At 38.0% G+C, this 21,527-nt stretch overlaps 1 protein-coding gene across 1 annotated transcript; it reads right to left on the reverse strand.

The window, feature by feature from the left end:
• Positions 1-2,225: 2,225 nt before the first annotated feature.
• On the reverse strand, positions 2,226-5,109 carry LOC113322649 (caffeoylshikimate esterase-like). The gene is made up of 7 exons (XM_026570778.1): positions 4,960-5,109; positions 4,695-4,857; positions 4,472-4,618; positions 4,263-4,393; positions 3,967-4,104; positions 3,674-3,772; positions 2,226-2,722 (listed from the first exon to the last, which is right to left on the reverse strand). Exons 1-7 carry the CDS (start codon positions 4,960-4,962, stop codon positions 2,426-2,428), a joined length of 978 nt encoding a protein of 325 aa, XP_026426563.1. The 5' UTR covers positions 4,963-5,109; the 3' UTR covers positions 2,226-2,425.
• Between the last annotated feature and the right edge of the window lie 16,418 nt (positions 5,110-21,527).

The following is a 21,527-nucleotide window of genomic DNA, read 5'->3' on the forward strand; positions in this document are numbered from 1 at the left end:
TGAACACAGAGAAATAAGGATTCAAAAAATAAACTGAATCCATTAGAAACCAAAATAATAAAATAAATCCAATATCAATCGATTAAATAAAAATCCCTAGGAAAAATGAATCCAGTATCAATTGAACTCCATCCTGGGGATTTCTTCAACTTGCTATTTCTCACAAGTTTCCTCATTCTCGAAAAATCTTCCCTCCTCCCTAAGTATGCATAAATACTAGAAACTAAAACGAAATTCCTAGCATCATGTAGCTCTAGTTTTAAAAGGCGTTCCATCGGAGTTACAGCTATTTCTAGATTCCCATGCTATGTAGGAACTGAGTAAAGATCCCAGACTGAGGAGTCTGGATGGGAAGGCTTCTTCTTAATGTACAATATCTATTCGTTGGTTCTTTCTAAAGCCAACTAAATCTCTCCATAGACTGATTACTTCGTCATTAAATCTCGTTGGAGCTATATCTTTCACTGATTGCTTCTGTAATTAACTGGACTCGTTCACCAAAAAATCTTTGTTGGATTCACTGTCAACTGATCAACTATTGTTCAAATCCGTGTAACCAACTCTTATAACACCAACAGCTGCTTCTCAATCTTCCTTTGTAATCTCGGTATTAAATGGACCCAATTCCATTTGAACTGTGCCAGATCCTTCTCCATTTGCATACACGAATCCATTACAGCCCCAAGTATGAATTACTACACAAACCCGTGTTCTAATTCCTTCCAAGAAAGGTGTTCAATTTCCTCTTAATCGCATCTATCACTTACAGCATCAGTTATTCTTGTCTTTCTGTGTTCATCACCATCTCAGGCAGCAACTTCAAATCTTCCATAATTCAACTCAAAATCAAACCATCTTACAGCCAATTTCAGGCTCAAGTTTAACCCAAGCTTCATCTGCTTCTTGGCTTCGAATTACCATTTCCACCATAACTACGAACCAATGATAATCAATTACTCAATTTGATTCAAATCCCTACCTTCAATTCTTCATGATGTTCTCCAAATTCTTCTCAACAGATCCCTAATTTCACTCAATCTCAATCTCCAATCGATTACTATTTCATAAGACAACAAACCCAGTTATTTCACCATAGAACTTGAATTTCTTCCATCTAGCTATTTCACAGATTCGAATCAAGCCCTAAAATCAAATCGATCTCAGCAGAACTAACTTCAATTTTACTCGATTAAGACACTTGTAATTAAGAAAGCCCTTCACGTCAATTTTTCTTAATTCCCTCTGTTAAATTCAATTTGTTGTTGTCTGAAGTCTGTATGCAATGATTGAAAGAAGAAAAAAAACATGAAGATTGTTTTGAGATTTTGATGTTTCTCTGTGTGTAAAGAGGGGAGAGATGCGATGAAAAAATCAATGGGGTTTAATTTTGGAAGGGGGAGATATGATTTTACATACAGGGCTCGAAAAAAAGAGATATCATTTTTGGGGCACCTTATAATGAATACATAATTTTTTGAGGGGTTTAGAAAAAATAAACCATGTCAATTAGTTAGACACCTCATCACATAACTAGTCAACACGGGTCAACGTGCGGTCTTTAGACCAAACGCAAAGGCTGGAAAAATGTTACACCAAACCCAGGTTTTGGTCAAAACCTGAGTAGCAAAAACCAAATAACCCCAAATAATAATAAGTATTAAATCAAATATCGAAACGCGGAAAATGCATGTCAAATAAAAGTTACGCCCGTGCCGTTACGACACGAATTAAGCCCTAGTATTCTAGTTAAATATTACCAGAAACTAGTTGGAAGCCTAACAAGCTAAGCTCCAACAGCGTACTATGTACTATGTTTTGTAAGCTTGAAAAAGAAAATTGTTACAAGAAACTAGTTGAACTAATTCTAACTCTGCCTTCTGACATATTGCACCATTGAGGACTCGAACCTGGGACTTCCTGGAACGCATGACACTTTTAAAAAACGAGGATGACCGGCTGAGCTAGCTACCGTTTTTTTTCTTCTTCCTATCTTTGTTTTTTGTTTCAGTTTTTTTTCTCAATAAAAAATATGATGCTGACGTGTTTCAAACTCAGGTTACCGGCATCATCCAATGACTTTACAAAAATAATATAGGGATATATTACTAATAAAAGGATAGTTAAGCAAACACCACACTTAGTATGGTCCTGGCTTGACTGTACTTTAATGGAATGATGCTTTCCAGTGAAACCTAACCATGCATTTCAGCAGCTAGCTATAATAATTTTGAACGAGAAATCAACTCCATAACTAGAAAATATAATTCTTACAACTTTGCTTATTAGAATATTACTCCAAAAACAATCAATTAAAAAAGAATCCTTAATAATGAAATTAGTAAAATACAAACCACAATCTGTAATAGCTTTGCAATATTATTTCGCATCCATAACTTATCTGCATCTACTTTGTCTTAATGATAGTCTACAACTTCTTCCCCAAGGGTGCCATTCGGAATTGAGTATCATTATCACCTTTCTGTTCCCTCTCCAGCCTTGAAGAACTTCTGACTTCAGTTCTCTCTTTCAACCATGAAACTATATCAGCAAAAACGATGTCAATGTTCTCAACTGGTTCTCCCGAAGTTAATGTATGCCACATTCCAGGATATAACTTGAATGTTTTATCGGAACTCGCCGCTGTTTTGTATAACAATTCACTCACTGATGGGTCTGTAACTTTGTCATCTCCTCCATGAACGATTATAAACGGCAGTAAAACCTATACAAACACAATAGTGAATGGGTTTATAGTCCTCTTCGATTATTTGCACAAGATACAAATTCAAAATCACATGGTATTTCAATAAATAAAAGCGACAAAAACCAGAACCAACTTAAGTTCTTGAGAAGTTTGGAACTGAGGGACTTGAATAATAACAATAATGACACACTTTAGCTAAAAACTTGTATATACACAGAATTCAATGGATACTGAAACTAAACCCGAAAAGACCTTGAAGCATGCAAGTTGCAAACTAAACTATAGGTTCATTTAAAGCCATGGTCCATGGAGGCATGTGCCAAAAAAAATGCGCATGCGTGCGTGCACATTGCCAATATATCCGGATCGTACTCATCTCAATTCCCCCTCATATATAGCCAGTCATATCATGGGAGAATTATGAGTACAGATCGACCCCACAGAGGCTCTGTAAACAAAATCACAATCATTGAAATTTCATACCGATCCGTTTAAAGAGATGACGTAATGATGACTAACGGCCATTTAAGATTTTAGACTTTGAAATTCAATATCTTGACTTTCAGTTAAAACCTATCTCGAAGCCGGTTCTCAACTTGATCAAGTTGTTCGTTCCCGAAAGCCGACTTCAGAAATGAGATTTTATCTTTTTCTGTTTTCAATGTTGACAAACATAACGTACTCAATCAATTATAGAATAGATTTGGCCATTGTTCTAATAAAAATATATCTACCAACTCATAAACATAATCGAGATTCAAGACCCAGTAAACATGGACAAACTTATGTTTGATGTAGATGTAACAGCTAATTTCTAATTAACAAGTAGATTATAGGTTAAGAAATTGAATTTGATTTAGTCAGTTGGATTAAAAAAATGTAGCAGATCGTCCAATGAGTATCATTGAAAGTTTTTTACCAAAACAATTAAATACAGTGAATTAAAAAAGTGATAGCGAGAGAGCTGACCTGTTGAAGATTCTTTTCGATGTCTAAGCTCACGTTTAGAAGTTCATGAGCAGTCTTCAAACGAGGTCTTCCTTTGTAGCATAATGGGTTCGAACGAACCTTCACAATAACAAACCAAAACCATGGTTAACAAGTTCTTTTCTTTTTTATCAAAAATAAGTCCAATTCTTTTTGCTAATTTGACCCTAGGGACAGTGATGCGATACCTGGCTTGTCTAATCTAAATAAATTTCAGAAACAAGAAGAAATTTGAAATGAGTAAACAGAAATACCACGACAGTAAAAGGGTATACCTCTTCTCTTTTGGAAGGTAGTTTGAAGGCGATATCGATAATATCAGTTGTTGGGACAATTTTCCATGTGGGTATGACATGGGTGAGCATTGTTAAAACACTCACAACCAGTTTAGGTGGTTTCATATCATCTGCAAGCTGTTTAATTCAATACTATATGAGTACAAAAAAAATATTGGCAAAAGTTTAATAGTAAAATTTTGTTAATGATTTTCTTTCTTTTCGGAGAACAAACAAATATGCTATGGAAGAATTTAGAAAGATAAAGTAATTAGCTAGCTGACTGACTGACTAACCTTACACATGGGAGCAACTAAGATAGCACCATCCCAATATTGTGGTTTCTTCCTGTGTAAAAGAAGAAGAACTGCACCTCCCATGGATTCTCCTAATAGATATCTTAACTTTCTTTTGTTTTCTTTCTTTTCTGTAACATAATTACTAGATTGGTTAAATGGATGTTATTAGATAATGAACAGCTCAAGGTTAAAACTAGTTAACTAACCACAAATGCTTGAGAAATGGTCAGAACAATCGTCGACGACTCTTTCGAAACTAGGGACGAAACCTTGTAATCCTGAAGATTTTCCATGACCTTCATAATCTATTCCATAAACTCCGTAACCCGCTTTCGCTAGACGAATTGCAGTATCTGATCATCATTGTAAATTCCAAAATTAAGACCATTTCGTCGTCTTTATCTTTTTCAATTAAAGTAATATTCTTACCTTTCATGGAGATGCTGCACTCCATGGCATAACCATGGCAGAGAAAAACTAAAGCTTTGGGTTCTGTGTTTGCAGGTAACCAACTACATGTAAATAGCTCTAGTCCACGAGGTACCTGTATTATCTCCTCTTCGTATTTGACAGTTCCAACCATCTCGTCTGCCTATAACCATAAAGAACACCAAAAGAAAACAGAAGATTAAGAAAAAAAAAACAGAGTTAATGAATAGTATTTGGTTTTTATGAACAGAGTTGAAAAACTAACCATGAAGAAAGAAAGATTAATGGATTGCTCTTTAGTACAGAGAAAGAGAGTATTAATTTGCAGAAGAAAATAGAATTTGGATTGATTCTTCTTTAAAACAAATACAAGGGAGATTGAGAAGAAATGGGAGTGAATAAGAAAAAACTAATATGAAATGGTTAACTTATATATACAAAAGTTTTACAGCTTGTACGTACATGTTTTCAGGAGGAAATTAGGTCGTCATTTCTGATTGGATACTTTTATTAGTTACTCCTTCCTTATCTTAGATTATTTGATTCCAATCCTGGATAGAGATTTTGACTTTTCTGATGATTTTAACTGGGAAAACTAGTTTTCGAGATTAAGTCAAACTGTCAAGGGTTTCTGTCAACCCAAAAAAAAAAAAAAAGCTGTCTACTCATATTTCTATGAAGTCCTAAGAGCGTCCACAATGGTACGATCATAACCAAAGATCAAAGACCAAAACAAACGATCAAATTTGAGAGTAGTCTGGAGTGTGACGTTAAGGCAGTGGAGTATATTTAGTCGAGCGGATGTATAATCTACGCTTGCATGTGGAGCGTTCATATAATCTTCGTCCCGAAGAGGCGTAGATATAGTTTACGGTGGTTGTGGGGCGTTGGTAAAGAATACGCTCGTTGTGGGGCGTACATATAGTTAACGCTCGGAGAAGGGACGTAGGTATAATCTACGCCTGGTGTGGCGGACGGGTAAATCAACGCCTCATTCAGGCGTACGTATAATCAACGCCTCCTACAGGCGTACGTATAATCAACGCCTCATTCAGGCGGACGTATAATCAACGCCTCACTCAGGCGTACGTATAATCAACGCCTCACACTGGCGGACGTATAATCAACGCCTCATTCAGACGGACCTATAATCAACGCCTCATTCAGGCGAACGTATAATCAACGCCCCTTGTCAGGCGTACGTATAGTGTTCGACTTGTATTAACACACGTATCGAGCACGTGTGGACAAAGAGAAACCACCACGTATAGCACACGTGTTCACTTGGTCTTTACCCTAATCTTCTCCGTCTTCTTCTTTTCTTTTCTCTTCTTTCTTCTTTTCTTCTTTCTAACCTCTTTTGTTTCTCTTTTCTCTTCCACCCCACACACTAACCCGCCCACAAACCAACACATCACAGTAACTAGCAGGAAAAGAGAAAAAAAAACGAGATACTTGATGAATCCCGGTTAGAAAAGAGGTATGTTTCTTTTTTCTTAATCTCTTTTGTTTTATCCGTATTGTTGTATAATTTATTTAGGGTTTTATTTGTTAAAATTAGTTTATATAAAATTGGGTTTTAAAGAACAAATATGAATATGAAATTGATTAAATATAATTGGGTATGTGTGTTTTATGATTTTAGAGATAATATGTATGTGAAAAAAACCATATTTGATGCTTATGTAAATTTGGTTAAAAGAAATTTTAAAATAGTTATAGAAGATCTAATTTGTGGGTGGAATAGATTTAAAATTTTGGCTACTGTAAAAATTGGTAGTTATGTAGATTATGTGTGTTAATATGTAGAAGAGATGATTTGTACATATGTGAATATGGTTAAAAATAATTGAATTTGTATTGTTTTTTATTGAATTTGAGGTGATTAATTTTAGTTGTTTTTTGGTTTATTTTTGATGTTCATGTGAATTAGGCTAAAAGATTTTATGAAATTTTGTCAAATATGTACAACACTTAATTTGTGGGTTATATAGATTAATATGTGTTTTTACAATTCACGTGGTTATGCCAAAAATTGTAGTTATGTACATTTTGTGTGTTACATATGTAGAAGAGCTAATTTATATGTATGGAATTGATTTTTTAGTGATTTTTATGGAATCTTGAAGTGATTAAATTGGGTTGTGGAATGTTGTAATGATTTTCAAAATGCATCGGTGACGATTTAATTTGTGTTCGTAGAATTATAGATTTTGGAATTGATATAGTTTGTGTTAAGGATTTTTAGTATTTGGAATATAATGGTGTTGGACTAATAAAATATGAAATGGCGCGGGTTGGTCTAATTGCATCTATCTTGTGTGTGCATAGATGTTGAACAAATTCACAGCGCGGTTCAATGGTCGCATGAAGACGAACAAGAAACAAAAATTTGTAGCCGAAGAGGATTATAACTTAATCAGTACTGGTAAAATTAAGGAGGTTGATATTCCCCGGTTAGGGAGGTTTCCTATACTGCAAGATGATAAACCGCACGCTACTATGGACATCACATTTACAGGGGAGCACAAATTGAAGTATCAACATCGTGGATCTCTGGCATCGGTAATTCATCACTATCAAACTATTTCACAACACTGTCCTAGAGCTAAATATATTATTGAAAAAGCGGGATGGCAAAATTTACTGAACATACAATGTAGCGAAACCAACCATTCAATGGTTGATTATATTGCTGAGCGGTTTTGGGATACAACAAACACTTTTCACTTCCCATTTGGTGAGATGGGATTCACCCCCTAGATTGGCTCATGTTGACTGGACTGAGTATCGGTGATGGGCCTGATGTTCCTTATGATTCGGGGAAGTACCAATTTGAACATGTTCGTGAGCATATCTTTCCGGATATCCAAGATGTCACGTTCAGTCCAAAAGCACCGTCGTGGGTTTCAAATTCAATTACAATTAAATATTTAAGGTCATATTTCTTCGAAGACAAGTTGGTTGCGGCTGAAAATGATAGCACCCTTGCTCATAGAGTAGCAATTGCCTTTTTCATGTATGTTTTGGGACATTTTTTATTTTCTAATGCAAAGACCTATATTGATGCTGGATGGTTAGATGCTTTTGAAAATCTTGATGTAGTATCCACGTATGACTGGGGTGGTGCCGCGTTTTCGAAATTGTATGCGGCACTCCGTTTATCTGGGGGAGACAGAAGCCACTATGTGGTCCATTCCAAGTATTAGAGGTATTCATTTAATCTAGTATATTTGTCCTTTCATTGTTTATTTTGTTGCTAAGTTATTAAATTGGCTAATTATTTTGATGGATTAGTTTTGGGGGTATGAATATCTGGGCATATGTCGACCAGAAATCCCAGAGGCGAGTACAGAACAAAAATGGCATGTATCTTCTAAATGGAATGTACCGAAGAATACAAATGATATTTTTCGTTGTAGGGATTTACTGAGTAAGCTTACTGCTGAAAAAGTGACATGGCGCCTATGGGATCATACAGAGAAGTTATTGCATCTGATATGGGATGCACGGCTACGCGGCTATCAGACTCGAGATATATATTTTCTTACATGGGCATTGTGAGTTAATAATTAAATTTTATTCAATAATTGTTGTTAAATGCCAAGTACCTTATTTTTAATGGTTTTGTTTCTATATAACATACTTACTAAATTCTTATTCCCTTTCTAACTGTACAACATAACATGTATCTTGGTGAAAGGTGTTGGAGGCAAAACCATTGTACTTTCGCTGTTCCTATAAGACTACACACAGTTATAGGGGATATCGGCAATATTCAAGCTGAACGCCTAAAAAAAGAAGGTTTGGTCGATGCAACAGAGATAGTGCAAGTTGTTAAAGATTATGATATATATTTACAATACTGGAGAATGGTAACCAACTACAAAGATTATGTGACTCATCCTATTTGGGAAGCCCATACATATGGGTATGTCGGTGACTTATATACGGAATCAATTGAACAACCTGCTGAACATGTACATATCCCTCCTCCACATCTATTATCCCACGTAAGTGTACTTTCGACTTTTTATTGTACGTTCGATTTTTTATTGTATATTTGTACTTATGTATTTTATTTTTTCTTCACAGCATGAAGCTTACACATTATTTCAAGAAAATGCTGATTTTAATCAACAATTTCGCGATTTTACATTAAAACAAACGAGGAGAGGATGGACGTTATTATGTCGAAAGAAGCAGAAATACAAAAGCTAAATAATGCGAACGTTGATTTGCAGCAACAACTATCTCTTTTCCGTATGCCGCACACTGTCCAACCTCCCCTTGGATACGGTTCCTTTTTCCAAACAATGCCACCACAAGTTTGGAGTGCTATGAATCTAGGATCACCTTCAACAATGTCCCAAAACCGCTTAATATATTAAGAGGCAATAGTGACGAGTTTTCCCAAATTAGAGCTGAGCAACGCCGACGTGCAATGCGTAACAAAGATGCACATATTCGCTTGCGTGATGACTTGATCGAACATATATGGGTAAAATATGGGAATTAAAAATTGTCGTTTGTCATTTCCTTTGTATGTTAACTTTGGATAATAATAAAATAATTAACTTTGGACAAATGATTTTGTTGTACGTTCTATTATCTCTTTGTATGTAACCATCCTCAAGTTTTAATTAAGGTCGTATGTTTAAAAAAAATATAAGTGTAATTAAAATCAACGGAAGTAAACTTAAAATCCAAAAATTACATAATAATACGGCTAATTGTTCAGATAAAAAGAAATATTAAAACATAATAATACTAATAATAATACTAATCACTAAATAGGAGAAATAAGTAATGTTTGAACTATTTCGCCTTTGTGTTAAGATTGGTTTCTTTTATTCCGAACTATGTCCGCCCTGCGAAGTTGGAAGTACTCTTGTTGTACAGGTTCCATCTTTTCAAGATCCATCATAATGATGCGAAATTCTTCGTCTTCAGCTTGCTTGGCTATTTTTGCCGCATGTTCAGCTTGTTTTGCTGCAAACTCTGCTGCTCTTTGTTCCATCTTGAATCTTGATTGTGCTTGGTAATGAGTATTGAAATTTTGTTGTTCTTTAATAATTATTCCCATCAATTCCTCTTGGTGACTGGATCTCTCTCTCCCTGTTTTCTTCAATCTTTTTGCTGCTTTTTTTCCCCATCTTACGGAGATATGTGTTCTCTATGTCTCCCCCATCTGTGTCGTTACAATTCTCTCCTTGGGTTGTTGTTTGCGGTCCTTCCTCATCTTCCTCGTTATTCTCATAAGTGTCCAAATCGTGAGTCGTATCGAATACAAAAGTCGATCGCCGATTATATTTTATATTTTCTAACACAATTGGATAGCACTCTTCGTACTTAAATTTTTTTCCCATCGTTGCATTCCTTGAACCGCTTGTTCACTTCTTCAAGCTGTTAATGTTTTTAAAAACACTTAAGTACATGGGCGCTTATTAAATATTAGAAAATAATTATTCAAAAAATCAAGAATGCTTACCTTCTTTTCAGGACCCCATCCAGTATGATATTTACCTTCCACTTCTGCATCTTTTGCCGAAAATAACGCCACATCTTTACTTATTCCCTGATATCGTTTTTGCCAGGAACTCCAAGACCGCTCTGGATTATTAGATAAATGAAGTTCAATATCATCCTTGATACGAGTCCACAGCGTCGCCTCTGATTGATCAGCTCCAACACTAGGATCTTGAGATATAGATAAATGAATTTTACACATTGTTACATCTTCAATTGCCGTAAAATTTGGACCTCGTGTTGTTCTTGGTGCCATTGTAAGCAAAATGCAGAAAAATTTCCAAATGATTTTAAAGCAGAAATAATATTTCTTCTTATTGGTGTGATAGATAGTTTGAAGTATTAGTTGTGGGAAAATGTTACACCCTTTCATGTGTATATATAGGTGTTTCCTCAGTAAATTTCCAACGTTCGAAAATGTCTTCCAAACTTTCCAACGTTCCAAATTACCCAACGTTCGATTTTCTTCAAACGTTCGAATTATCAACGGTATAAAAAAATTTCAAAAACAAATTTGTCTAATAACGTTTTAAAATTTTCTGAAGCTTTAAATGGGGCGGAGATATTAAGTCCGCTCGACAACAGGCGTTAACTATACATACGCCGGGCTGGGGCGTTGATATAATCTTCGTCTCATTGGGGCGTAAAGTTTATGAACGCCTGGCGTGGGGCGTAAACTTTATCAACGTCCCATCGGGCGAACATTTCAGTAACGCCTCATTCAGGCGTAAATTATATACACGCCTCTTTGTGGGGCGGTGTCTTTACGTACGTTTCACAACATGCGTAGTTTATATGCACGCCCGATGACAAACGGTGATTATACATCCGCTCCACTATATATAGTTTTGGTCTTGGTCCCAGACCAAATATGGTCCGGAATTTGGTTATGGTCCAGCTTTTAATCTTTACTCCGTCCCGCTGCGTCTCGTCCCTGGACCATAATTATAGGTTTGGTCGTCCACTGCAGTTGCTCTAAGGGAGTATCTCTAAATCAATGGTGATTTATGGCTCCCATAAATATGCACCCAGTATGAGCTGGCACAACAAAAGCAAAAAGTATGTTAAACCCCACGTCACCCGACAAGCAGTTAAGAGTGAAATTTCTTTTTGACTTTGACTGAGTTTTCTCAACCGTACATCTGAATCGCCGGATTAGATTAAATACAAAATTTTTAGGTTTATTTCTTTGGATATGCTTGTGCTGTTAGAAACAGATTAAGTTTCGTCCTCTTCTTGAAAAGAAGAAGAAGAAAAAACGAAAAGGGTTTCGTCCTCTTCTTGAAAAGAAGAAGAAGAAAAAACGAAAAGGAACACAGTACATATGATGAACTAGAATTTTCTAAAATCAAATATGCAATAGCTTTTCATGTTTTGTGGTAGCAACATTCAGTGAGCAAATAGTAGTCAGTACATAATTTTGCATAAACATGTTTATCTTCTTGGTCTCTTTTAATGTATTTTTTCTTTCTTTCCGTTCTTTTCCTCGCTATTTTTAGTTTGCAGAAAATGTGTTGTGGCTGTAAATTAATGACAAATCTTGAGTGATTTTATCACTTTGAAATTTAAGGCCATGAATTGAAGGATTTGAAATGGGTAAAGGAAAACAAAAACTGCTGAAGATGTTATAGCTTCGGGGAGACAATGATTGACATTTTTGTCAGGTCTTGTAGTTGTTTCCCAGTTGCAATGACTATCTAATGGAGGCTTAATTGGAATCATTGCAAATATAATGTGATTAAGAACCATAAAGTGTATTCTAAAATGTCGTATGCACAGTTATCAAATGTTAGTTCCATAATTTGGAGTAGCTTGACTTCAGAAAAAACAAATAACTTAAGCATTGGAAAAAAAAAGGTCCCTTGACTATCAGTAGTTGAGATTGAACTGAAATAGAAAAACAAATAACTAAAGCACTATAAAGACAGATTCCCTTGACGATCAGTTAGTGAAACTCTTCTCTGTTTGTCTATAACTTGAAGTAATTTCATCTGGATATCCTCCAACATCTATGTGGTCCTGTACTACTGCAGCTCCCATGGTTTAGGTTGTGATTCCTTCACAGTAAAAATTAAATCCTGATGAGTAATAAGTTTTCTCACATAGAGAGATTGAACGATAGGAGAAGACTTAAATTACAAAAATATTACACTTTACCATCAGTTCCATATAAGAAAAACTGATCGGTTTCCTTGAGAGAGAAGATGGGAAATGGAGCGACCTTTAGGTCTCCGTGTGTTTAGGCGGTATAATTACTGGATTTTGAGATTTGGGCGGTAAATTACTGGATTTGAGAAATTTCACTGTATATTGAATATATGTCGTAGATTCAGATGTACGGCTGAGAATACATAGTGAAAGTCAAAAAGAATTTTTACTCTTAACTGCTTGTCGGGTGATGTGGTGTTTAGAGCCTTTTTACTTCTAATGTGACAGTTCATACTGGGTGCACTCGGTGCAGATTTCTGGAAGCCATAAATCATTTTCGTCTCTAAATATAGTAAGAAATCCTTGTTCTCCAGTGAACCCGGATGATCTGACCCACCACTCAAGTAAGGCCAAGTGTTATGCGTCAGATGGTAAATCTTAAAATTTGGTGAAACATCAACGGCTGAAAATCGTAGTACTCCAGATGGATGGTCGGTTTTCTCACGTGTCACTTCTTATCAGCACAATTTCTTAATGTTACACGTGCAAACAGTTAGTCGTCCAAATTGATCCAATCCCAGTGGCTCTCGCGGGCTTTATGGTGGGGGCACATTAGGACGCGTCGGCGATCGCCTCAGGCCACCAAACACATGGAGATGAAACCACCGAGTTTATTGTGTTTTCTTGTTGACTCTTTGTATAATTCTGACTGACCAGTCAAGCCACCCATTGCAGAACCTTCGTTATAGTAATAGTAATGTATAATAACTAAACCTAATTTGATTTATTTTGTTTTTCCAGATAAACGTGGAATGACATTATTATTTTTTGAATGGGAAAGTTTCGTGTACATACGTTAAGTTACTGAATGTGACACCAACTTTTTGATGTCCCACCCATAGATTAGACGCTAGTGATGGAGAGACTCTCTTGAGAAGAAGAATAAGGAGATAACGCAATGTTATATCCACGCAATAGGATTGAGTACGCGCAGAGAGTGTCCATTTCCTTCGCAAGTGACGGGACCATCAAATGTCCGTCTTAAGTAACCTAACATCTTTTTCTGGTTAATTTAGCATCTCTTGGCAAAACGGGATTAAGTTATAAACATAGAGGTTTCACATGGTTGGTAGGTGCTCATGTCATGTAACGATTTATAATTGACGTGATTGAGTGATAGGCAATGACAATAATTAAACTCAATTAGTATTAGCCCATGTTTCAGCATCAGCAATAGTTCCGTCTTCAAACACAAGGAATAGGAAAAGCCAATGAAATGAAGCAACCTTCCTTCTTATTTGTTTATTTGGTAGATTAACCAGGCGTCAAATACCACTACCATCCCATCTACGAGGCTGCATTCATGCATAGCAAGCTTATACGACGAGTACCACGTGATTGAAACTACTAAACATCTTTATTATGAGAGAGAGAAAGATAAACAACAAAAAGAAGGTGTATTAGTGTTAATTATAGTTGCTTATAAATTACTAATCAAGAACGATTAACATTTATTGGCACAAGAAACACAATATTTGTTTTCATATATTAATCAAGTAGTATTAATCTTTCCATAAAAGAAGCATCTAAAATTCTAAATCTTGAGACATTAACTCTAAGATTTGGGCATAACAAAAAACATTATTTTTGTAGTCATGTGGTTGCACATTCCTTTCTTTTTGGGTATCTAGTTAGAAATTTTCCGATGGAATTTGTGAGAATAAATGTCTAAATTCACGTTGGATGCACGCCCATTTTTTTAAAATCTTTTTCCAACACTGATGTCTTAAACTAATATATGGATGATTTTGGGTAGATATTATCAAGGTGAATGTCTAGAACTAGACACTCACCTTGACGATGTCTACCCATCCTAGTCAGCTTTTATGAATTAAGTTGATTTTTATATATTAAATACTTCCCCGTCTCTAAAAGATAGGTAGATTTGTGTGTAAATATACACACTATTATTTTGAAACGGAGGTAGTAGTCATCTTTAGTTTTAATCAAATCTAATAAAATTTTAAGTTGTTGAAAATAAAATTAATATTAATAAAAAAAAATGTCAAATATAGTATCATTGGTGACTGATTTTTTTCCTCCCTAATTTTAAGGAAAAATAGGAAAGAAGATGTTTTGTTTGTGTTGCCATAGGAAATACACAATGACCATCGGAGAAGCTCTTAGTCTCTATTCACTATTCAAAATTTGTTTGACATTAGTTTACTTTTCTTGCACTTAAATTAGAAAATAGAAAGAGAATAGCTAGTGTTAATAAATAACAAACAAATAACCGAAAGAGAAGACGTTCTTAATAGAATAGTGTTCCAAGAGACCAACATGTTGATAAGTAATTAATATCTTTTTGAATATGATTGGCATTCCAACGATAGTTTTAGATAACTTAGAACCATCATGGATTAAAACTTTGATATCAAGAATCAGCAAATTGTTATAATTATTTTTATCTTATTCAATTATTATTCATTTCAGAAAACTAGAAGGAGTCCTAACGACAAGCTGGGCTCCAACTCCTTTCTGAATGATAATCCCTAATCTGTGGAAAAATAAATTACATTTCTTAACAGTAATATCAAACCTAGACAAATGGTATCCTAGGTTGATGCTTCACAGAAAGGAAGCAATCGAGGAGAGAAGAGATCTTCCACCCTGAGAAGAATCACAGAAGAAGAAAAAGGGTTGATATAAGAAACCCTAATTCCTTCACCGGAAACCTCACGGAGTCGCCTGTCTCCGGAGACTCTCTCACTCTTGCATACCAACTTACTATTATTCATTTTCAATCACTAACTTACTAGTAACAACTTGACAATATACATCAAGACTCACTGATAATGATAAAGTTATGCATTATGCATAATGCATATGTATTCACAAAATCACATATATACTTTACTTTAACATCCCTATTTTTTGTGAAAAGAAGAAAAAAATAGCAAATTGAATGAATTTAACTTTTACGTGAATGAATGTTATGATATCACAAAGGAAAAGCTTTCCCTCTTGTCAGTTTGTGATGTCAAAATTGTCGAGCCGGTATGCCGCTGTTTTGGGATAAAAACTGATTCTGCTGGAAATGGTAAATTTGGGTGTGCTGTCGAGAAACGAATCTAAACCCTAAACAAATGCACTGCACTGGAGTATTTTAGATTCGAGAGATCAATCTGTACAATCCTGGCCTCAACCAAGAAATGGATGTTCCAGTCTTGCTTCGGTCACAAAATGAAGGAGAAGGGTTGATCTTAGGGAGGGAAGCGAAGAAGGTGTTGAAATCAGAATGATGAACTATGAAGGTGTGGTTGTTTTATGATTGTATCAGAATATGGAACTAGTTTGCGGAATGTAAGTTATCGGTTCTTTGGTGTTTACTTCTGGATACTGTGTTGATAACCAAAATTGTTCTTGTTGGTCAAAATAGGTAGAAACCTATTTATATCAGTCATAGTTGCACGCACCCTGATCTCATAGGAAGTGGGAGTAGTTGAGTGATGGAGAAGTGGGGTCGTGTGAAAATGTAGAAAACCACGTCTTACTATGAGGGAAGACGAGTCAGTTTACACCCACTACTTCTCTGCTGCCACTAACTGTCCGCCTTTCCTGACATTTTCTCATAAACCGCCAGACCAATACCCTGATGAACATCCCCCAGTTTGTGACATGCTTGATGTCTCGAGTATTTTATAGAAAATATGTATCAAGTTGCTGAGTGGGTCTTGCCTAATTATTCTGACCAATCACGCGCAAGCTAGGTGGCAGGTATTCATGTATGACGAGCCAAGTCATGAGACTTTCCGCAAAGAATAGCATGTGACACCATTAGGTTAAATAACTAAGTTATTTGTGAAGCCGATACTCATAAAATATCGTATGTATTCGATGCATGTAAAGCATCGCTTTTAAGCAAGCATCTCAAAACATTCGATGCATGTGAAGCATCGTTATATTGAGTCTGTCTTAGTTGGTCACGGAACCTAGTATCTTAAAAATAGCATGACCGGCCACTTTCAGGAAGTTGTTGGGAACTATTTATGCATGCCAAAGGTAGACCGGTCGGTCCCTATAGGAGAGTGATGGCTGGTAGCCATTTTGACATCCTATTGGTCGGTCTAAGTTAAATCTAGACCGGTTAAATTGGATAACCAAATTGGATTTCTGAGATGATTTGCGGCAGTTACTGGTTGCTGCTAATTTGTTTAAGATTCCTATAAGAAGCGCGGCCAACCATCTTTAAGCGATTGTTTAGGAGCCATATGGGCAGTCCGCGGCGTGGCCGATTGTTCCTTATGGAAGGGAGGTGGCCGGTGATCATGGACGCATGTTGTTGGATGCCTAAAATAGGAGTTAGGCCGACCTGTTCGACTGGCGAAGTTGGGTGGCCGAGATGATTTGCGACAGTTAATGGTTGTCGTTGATTCAATCTAGGTTTTAAAAGCCGTGTGGCCAACCCATTTTGGGCCAACGGTTTTTGGTGTTGGCAGCATGCTATAGACTATTTCCAGTGCTATAGTCGGGCCACCAGTGCGCATATCCACGCCTTGTCTGTCGATCGGAATTGAATCTAGGACGGTCAATTCGGCTGGCGAAGTTGGACGGCCGAGATTTTTTTGCGGCAGCAATGTAATGTTGTGTAACAGAAATTAGGGTTTCGTAAGTCGCACGGCCATCTAACTTTGAGAAATTGGTTAGTGCTCTTAGATTGGTCGAAGTATTAGTGGGCCCACCAGTGTGCCTGATGATGCTTGTCCGGTCGCATTAGGGAGCAACTAATCTTGATAAATCAACCGGCCAAAACGTACGGCTGTGATTAGTTTAAGACTGACATGGGCAGCGTATATTAAATTCCTTAAGGAATTTAGGCGTGTCAACCAACCAACTTCCAACCTTATTAAAAGTGCGTATGACGCATTTAAAGCGATCTGATTGGTCGATGGGAAAGGGGGCGGCAAGCGGCAACATGGAGTGTGGCCGACCGGCCACGGGTGGCGCCTGCTGAAGCAGATCGGTCGGCCAAATGGCGTGGCCACGCCTCCCTTTATTGTTGCTTTTACTTGTCGCAGTTCCTCTTTATTTCTTTGTTTTCTGCTTTTTAGTAGAATCTTGCTCCTACTAGCTCCGTGATGGATTAATTTCTTAGCTTGCCTAGGTTTAGTTTCGAACAATAGGGTTCGGGATATTGTGCAGGGTGCAAAAAACCTAATTTTTGCAAATTAATTAGGTTAAAATTTGAATTTTGCGAGCTGTCACAAAATTGGTCAAATTTGGTGAATTCTGTGTGTTGACAAAAAATTCTTAATTTTATTCTCAGAGAGCAGTCAGCGCGTCTTCTGACTGAGTACTTTCATGTAGACCTTAATCTTGATACTTCGGGAAATTCATGCTACTCAGCTGCGACTGACCACTAATTGTCATGTCATATCAATATTAAGAGTTCAGCTGGGAAACATAGCAGGAAAATACTCAATAATCCATACATTAATGAATAATGCAGGCGAGAGTTTAAAATTTATAAAATATTTGGGATTGTTGCTACATGTACCATTATAGATAAATTTCATATAAATATACTGAATTGTTCAATACGTGTATAAGAAAAGAGGCCTGGGAACTCATCACTTTTAAGTGGCTCCGTCTCTTTGCAAAATGACGGCACATTAAATACAGGGTTTTACAATTTTATCCCTGAACCGAAAACCATCATCAACATTAAGTCCCCTGCTTAGTACGTAACAATGACATTGTTGCGGGATAAGCAATAAATGGTGACAAATAAAGATAAAAATTATGAGGCGAGGCATACAGATGTTACCAGGATAGAGGCCGTCTCGGTATTTGAGCAAGACAAGTTTAATGAAGTATCCAAGAATGCGGTTGTTTGAGGGTGAAAACTGCTTCTGTCGGTTTTGGTAATTTTGAGTGTGTGGATGAGAAACGAGTCTAGACCCTAAACAATGCACTGCACAGGAGTACTTTTGATTCGAGAGATCAATCTGTACAATCCTGGACTAAACCAAGAAATAGCCGTTCCAGACTTGCTTCGGTCACAAAGTGAAGGAGAAGGGTTGGTCTTAGGGAGGGAAGCGAAGAAAGTGTTGAGACCAGAATAGTTGATTCTGAAGGTGTGGTTTTTTATGACTTGTATCAGAAAGTATAACTGGCTAGCAGAATGGAAAGCTACCAAGTGATTTTTGGATACTGTGTTTTTCTCTGGCCAAAACTTGTTTTTTGGTGGAAATAGGTGAAGCCTATTTATACAAGTCATATTGAAACGTACCATGGTCTCGTAGGAAGTGGAAACGATTGAGTGGAGGAAAAATAGAGTAACGTGTAACCGTCAGACATTATGCTTCCATGATGAAGGAAGTGAATTTGTGTAACCGTCATACATTATGCTTCCATGATGAAGGAAGTGAATTCGTTTATACCGTTACTTTTCACCACGACTAATTGTCCCGCTTCATGACACTTTCTTGTAACGGGCGCATTGCACGCCACACGCTGTAAACCGCCAGACTAATACCCTGATGAGCATCCCCCAGTTTGTGACATGTTTGATGTCTCGAGTGTTTTCGTGGAAAACATATAGCACTTTGCTACATGTGGCAAGTCAAAGTCAAGGGACTTACCGCGGGAAAATAACATGTAATACTATTAGGCTCGTTTTGGCTGGTCGCCTAAAACTTGCCACAGGTTTGTCAGTTCGGTGGCGAACTTCGATGGCTGAGATCGAATCTCATGAAGGAGGGGTAGCCGTTGATTATGGATACCTTGTGTTGGCGCCTGATAATGGCGCAGGAGAGTTTTGGTGTACGCCAGTGGTAAGGTGGCATGGCTGGCATGGCTCGTGCATGCCAGTGGCACGATGGTGTAAGTAGCGCCTGGCGTAGCCATGGCCTCTAGATTTAGGCGGTTGGTCTCCTGAAACTTGCCACAAGTCCGTCGGTTCGTTGGACAACTTGGATGGCTGAGATTTGTAATTCAGGAGAGAGAGTGTCCGTTGATTATGGCAATATCTCGTAGTATAGAAAAGTGGCGCCATTGGCATAGTGGCGCCTAGCGTAGCCATGGCATAGCCGTGGCGTTGTGGCGTGGCCATGCCTGTTGCGTTGTAGCATGGACAAAACTAGGATTTGGCTCTGTGGCCAAAGTTAGGGCTTGGCGGCATGGCCAAGGCTAGGGTTTGGCGCTGTGGCGAAAGTTATGGCTTGGCAACATGGCCAAGGATAAGATTTGGCGTCGTGGCCAAAGTTATGGCTTGGCGGCGTGGCCAAGGCTAAGATTTGGTGTCGTGGCCAAATTTATGGCTTGGCGGCGTGGCCAAGGCTAAGATTTGGCGTCGTGCCAAAGTTATGGCTTGGCGGCGTGGCCAAAGCTAAGATTTGGCGCCGTGGCCAAAGTTAGGGCTTGGCGGCATGGCTAAAGCTAAGATTTGGCGCCGTGGCCAAAGTTATGGCTTGGCGGCGTGGCCAAGGCTAAGATTTGGCGTCGTGGCCAAAGTTAGGGATTGGCGGCATGGCCAAGGCTAAGATTTGGCATGGTGGCCAAAGTTATGGCTTGGCGGCGTGGCCAAGGCTAAGATTTGGCGTTGTGGCCACAGTTATGGCTTGGCGGCGTGGCCAAGGCTAAGAATTGGCGTCGTGGCCAGAGTTAGGGATTGGTGGCATGGCCAAGGCTAAGATTTGGCGTCGTGGCCAAAGTTAGGGCTTGGCGGCATGGACAAGGCTAAATTGGCTCGTGGCATGTTGTGAACTATGACCAAAAATTAGGGCTTCGGCTAATGCTATTGAAGCAAAAGTCTTGTTTCGATCATGAAATCCTAATTGGAGTTCGTTATGGCATTGGCCACGAACAGAAAGTGGATTAGCACGTAGTGGCGTCATTTGTGGCACATTAGCATGTTACTGCGGCAGATTGGCATGTTGGCATGCCGATTAATATGTTGTTGTGGAAGGGCGCGTTTGGCTTTCCAGTTATTATGGTGGCACGGCAGGGTGCGTTTGGCCTTTAATGTATGGCGGCAATTTTAGAGCGACTTGATTGGTCAAGAAAAGGGGTCGGCCAAACATAAGGCGCGGCCACACCTCTAGTGCTTGTGGTGCATTTAAAGTGACCCGATTGGTTGGTAGGAAGGAGAGGAGGCGGCCAAGCATGGGCATGGCTACACTTCTGGTGTGAGTGTGGCGTATTTAGAGCAACCTGATTGGTTGATGGGAAATGAGGCCAGCTAGTATAGGCCCAGTCACAACTTATGTGCATGTGGCGGGTTTAAGGCGACCTGATTGGTCAAGCGAAATAGGGCCGGTTTAGGATGGGGTGTGGCCAATGGCAAGTGGCGCCAGCTGGCCTAAGGCATGGCCACGCCTCTCTTTGCTGCCGTGGCTCCCTGTTTTCCGATTCTGGGCAAGGTTTTGCACCTACTGATCCATGGCGGATTAATTACCTAGTTTTCCTAGGCTTACTTTCGACAAGAAAGGTCTGGTATACTGCGCAAGGCGCAAAAGTAATTGGTTGGATTCTATGTGTTGACATAGAGTTATTTAAGTTCATTTCCAGATAGCAGCATGCTTTATGATTGAATACCTTATGCAAAGACCTTATCCTTGATATTTGGAAATTCGTGCTACTCTGCTGCGAGTGAACACAAATTGTCATGCCATGTCAACATTAAGGGCTCAGCCGGGGGAACATAGCATAAAAAACATTCAAAGAAATTTATATTAGGTGAATATAGGCAAGGCGCCGAAATTTACAGAACATCTGGGATGGTTGCTACATGCGCCAGTCTGGATAAATTTCTTGTAAATATATTGAATGGCTCAATAAATATGTCAGCGGAGAGGTTAACACTCATGGCTCCGTTTCCTTACAGAGTGACGTCACATCAGATGCAAGGTTTTACAATTTTAACCCTAAGCTAAAAACCACCATCAACAGCGGTGATCGTCCTCCTATCATACGTCCATTGTCTCTAGGTAGATAAGCATCTAATCGGTTGATATACCGCATCTAAAGCCTTTATACACGGCAGGTAGAGAGTCCTTTCTTTTCCCGGATCTTACCAATTTGAGGAATATAAAAGGGAGCACTTCAGTCTTTCTTTTCATACCGGTCATCACAGAGTTGCGCTCATCTTCTTTC

This window comes from Papaver somniferum, chromosome 11 (genome assembly GCF_003573695.1).
Source record: "Papaver somniferum cultivar HN1 chromosome 11, ASM357369v1, whole genome shotgun sequence".
Lineage (NCBI taxonomy): Eukaryota > Viridiplantae > Streptophyta > Magnoliopsida > Ranunculales > Papaveraceae > Papaver > Papaver somniferum.

What these genes read in the sequence shown, in the direction of transcription:
- LOC113322649 (XM_026570778.1), bottom strand. An exon ending in CCATTTCTCAAGCATTTGTG is followed by an intron (nt 4,394 to 4,471) that starts GTTAGTTAACTA and finishes ATTATGTTACAG; the next exon opens with AAAAGAAAGAAAACAAAAGA. An exon ending in TCGAAAAGAATCTTCAACAG is followed by an intron (nt 2,723 to 3,673) that starts GTCAGCTCTCTC and finishes GTGTTTGTATAG; the next exon opens with GTTTTACTGCCGTTTATAAT.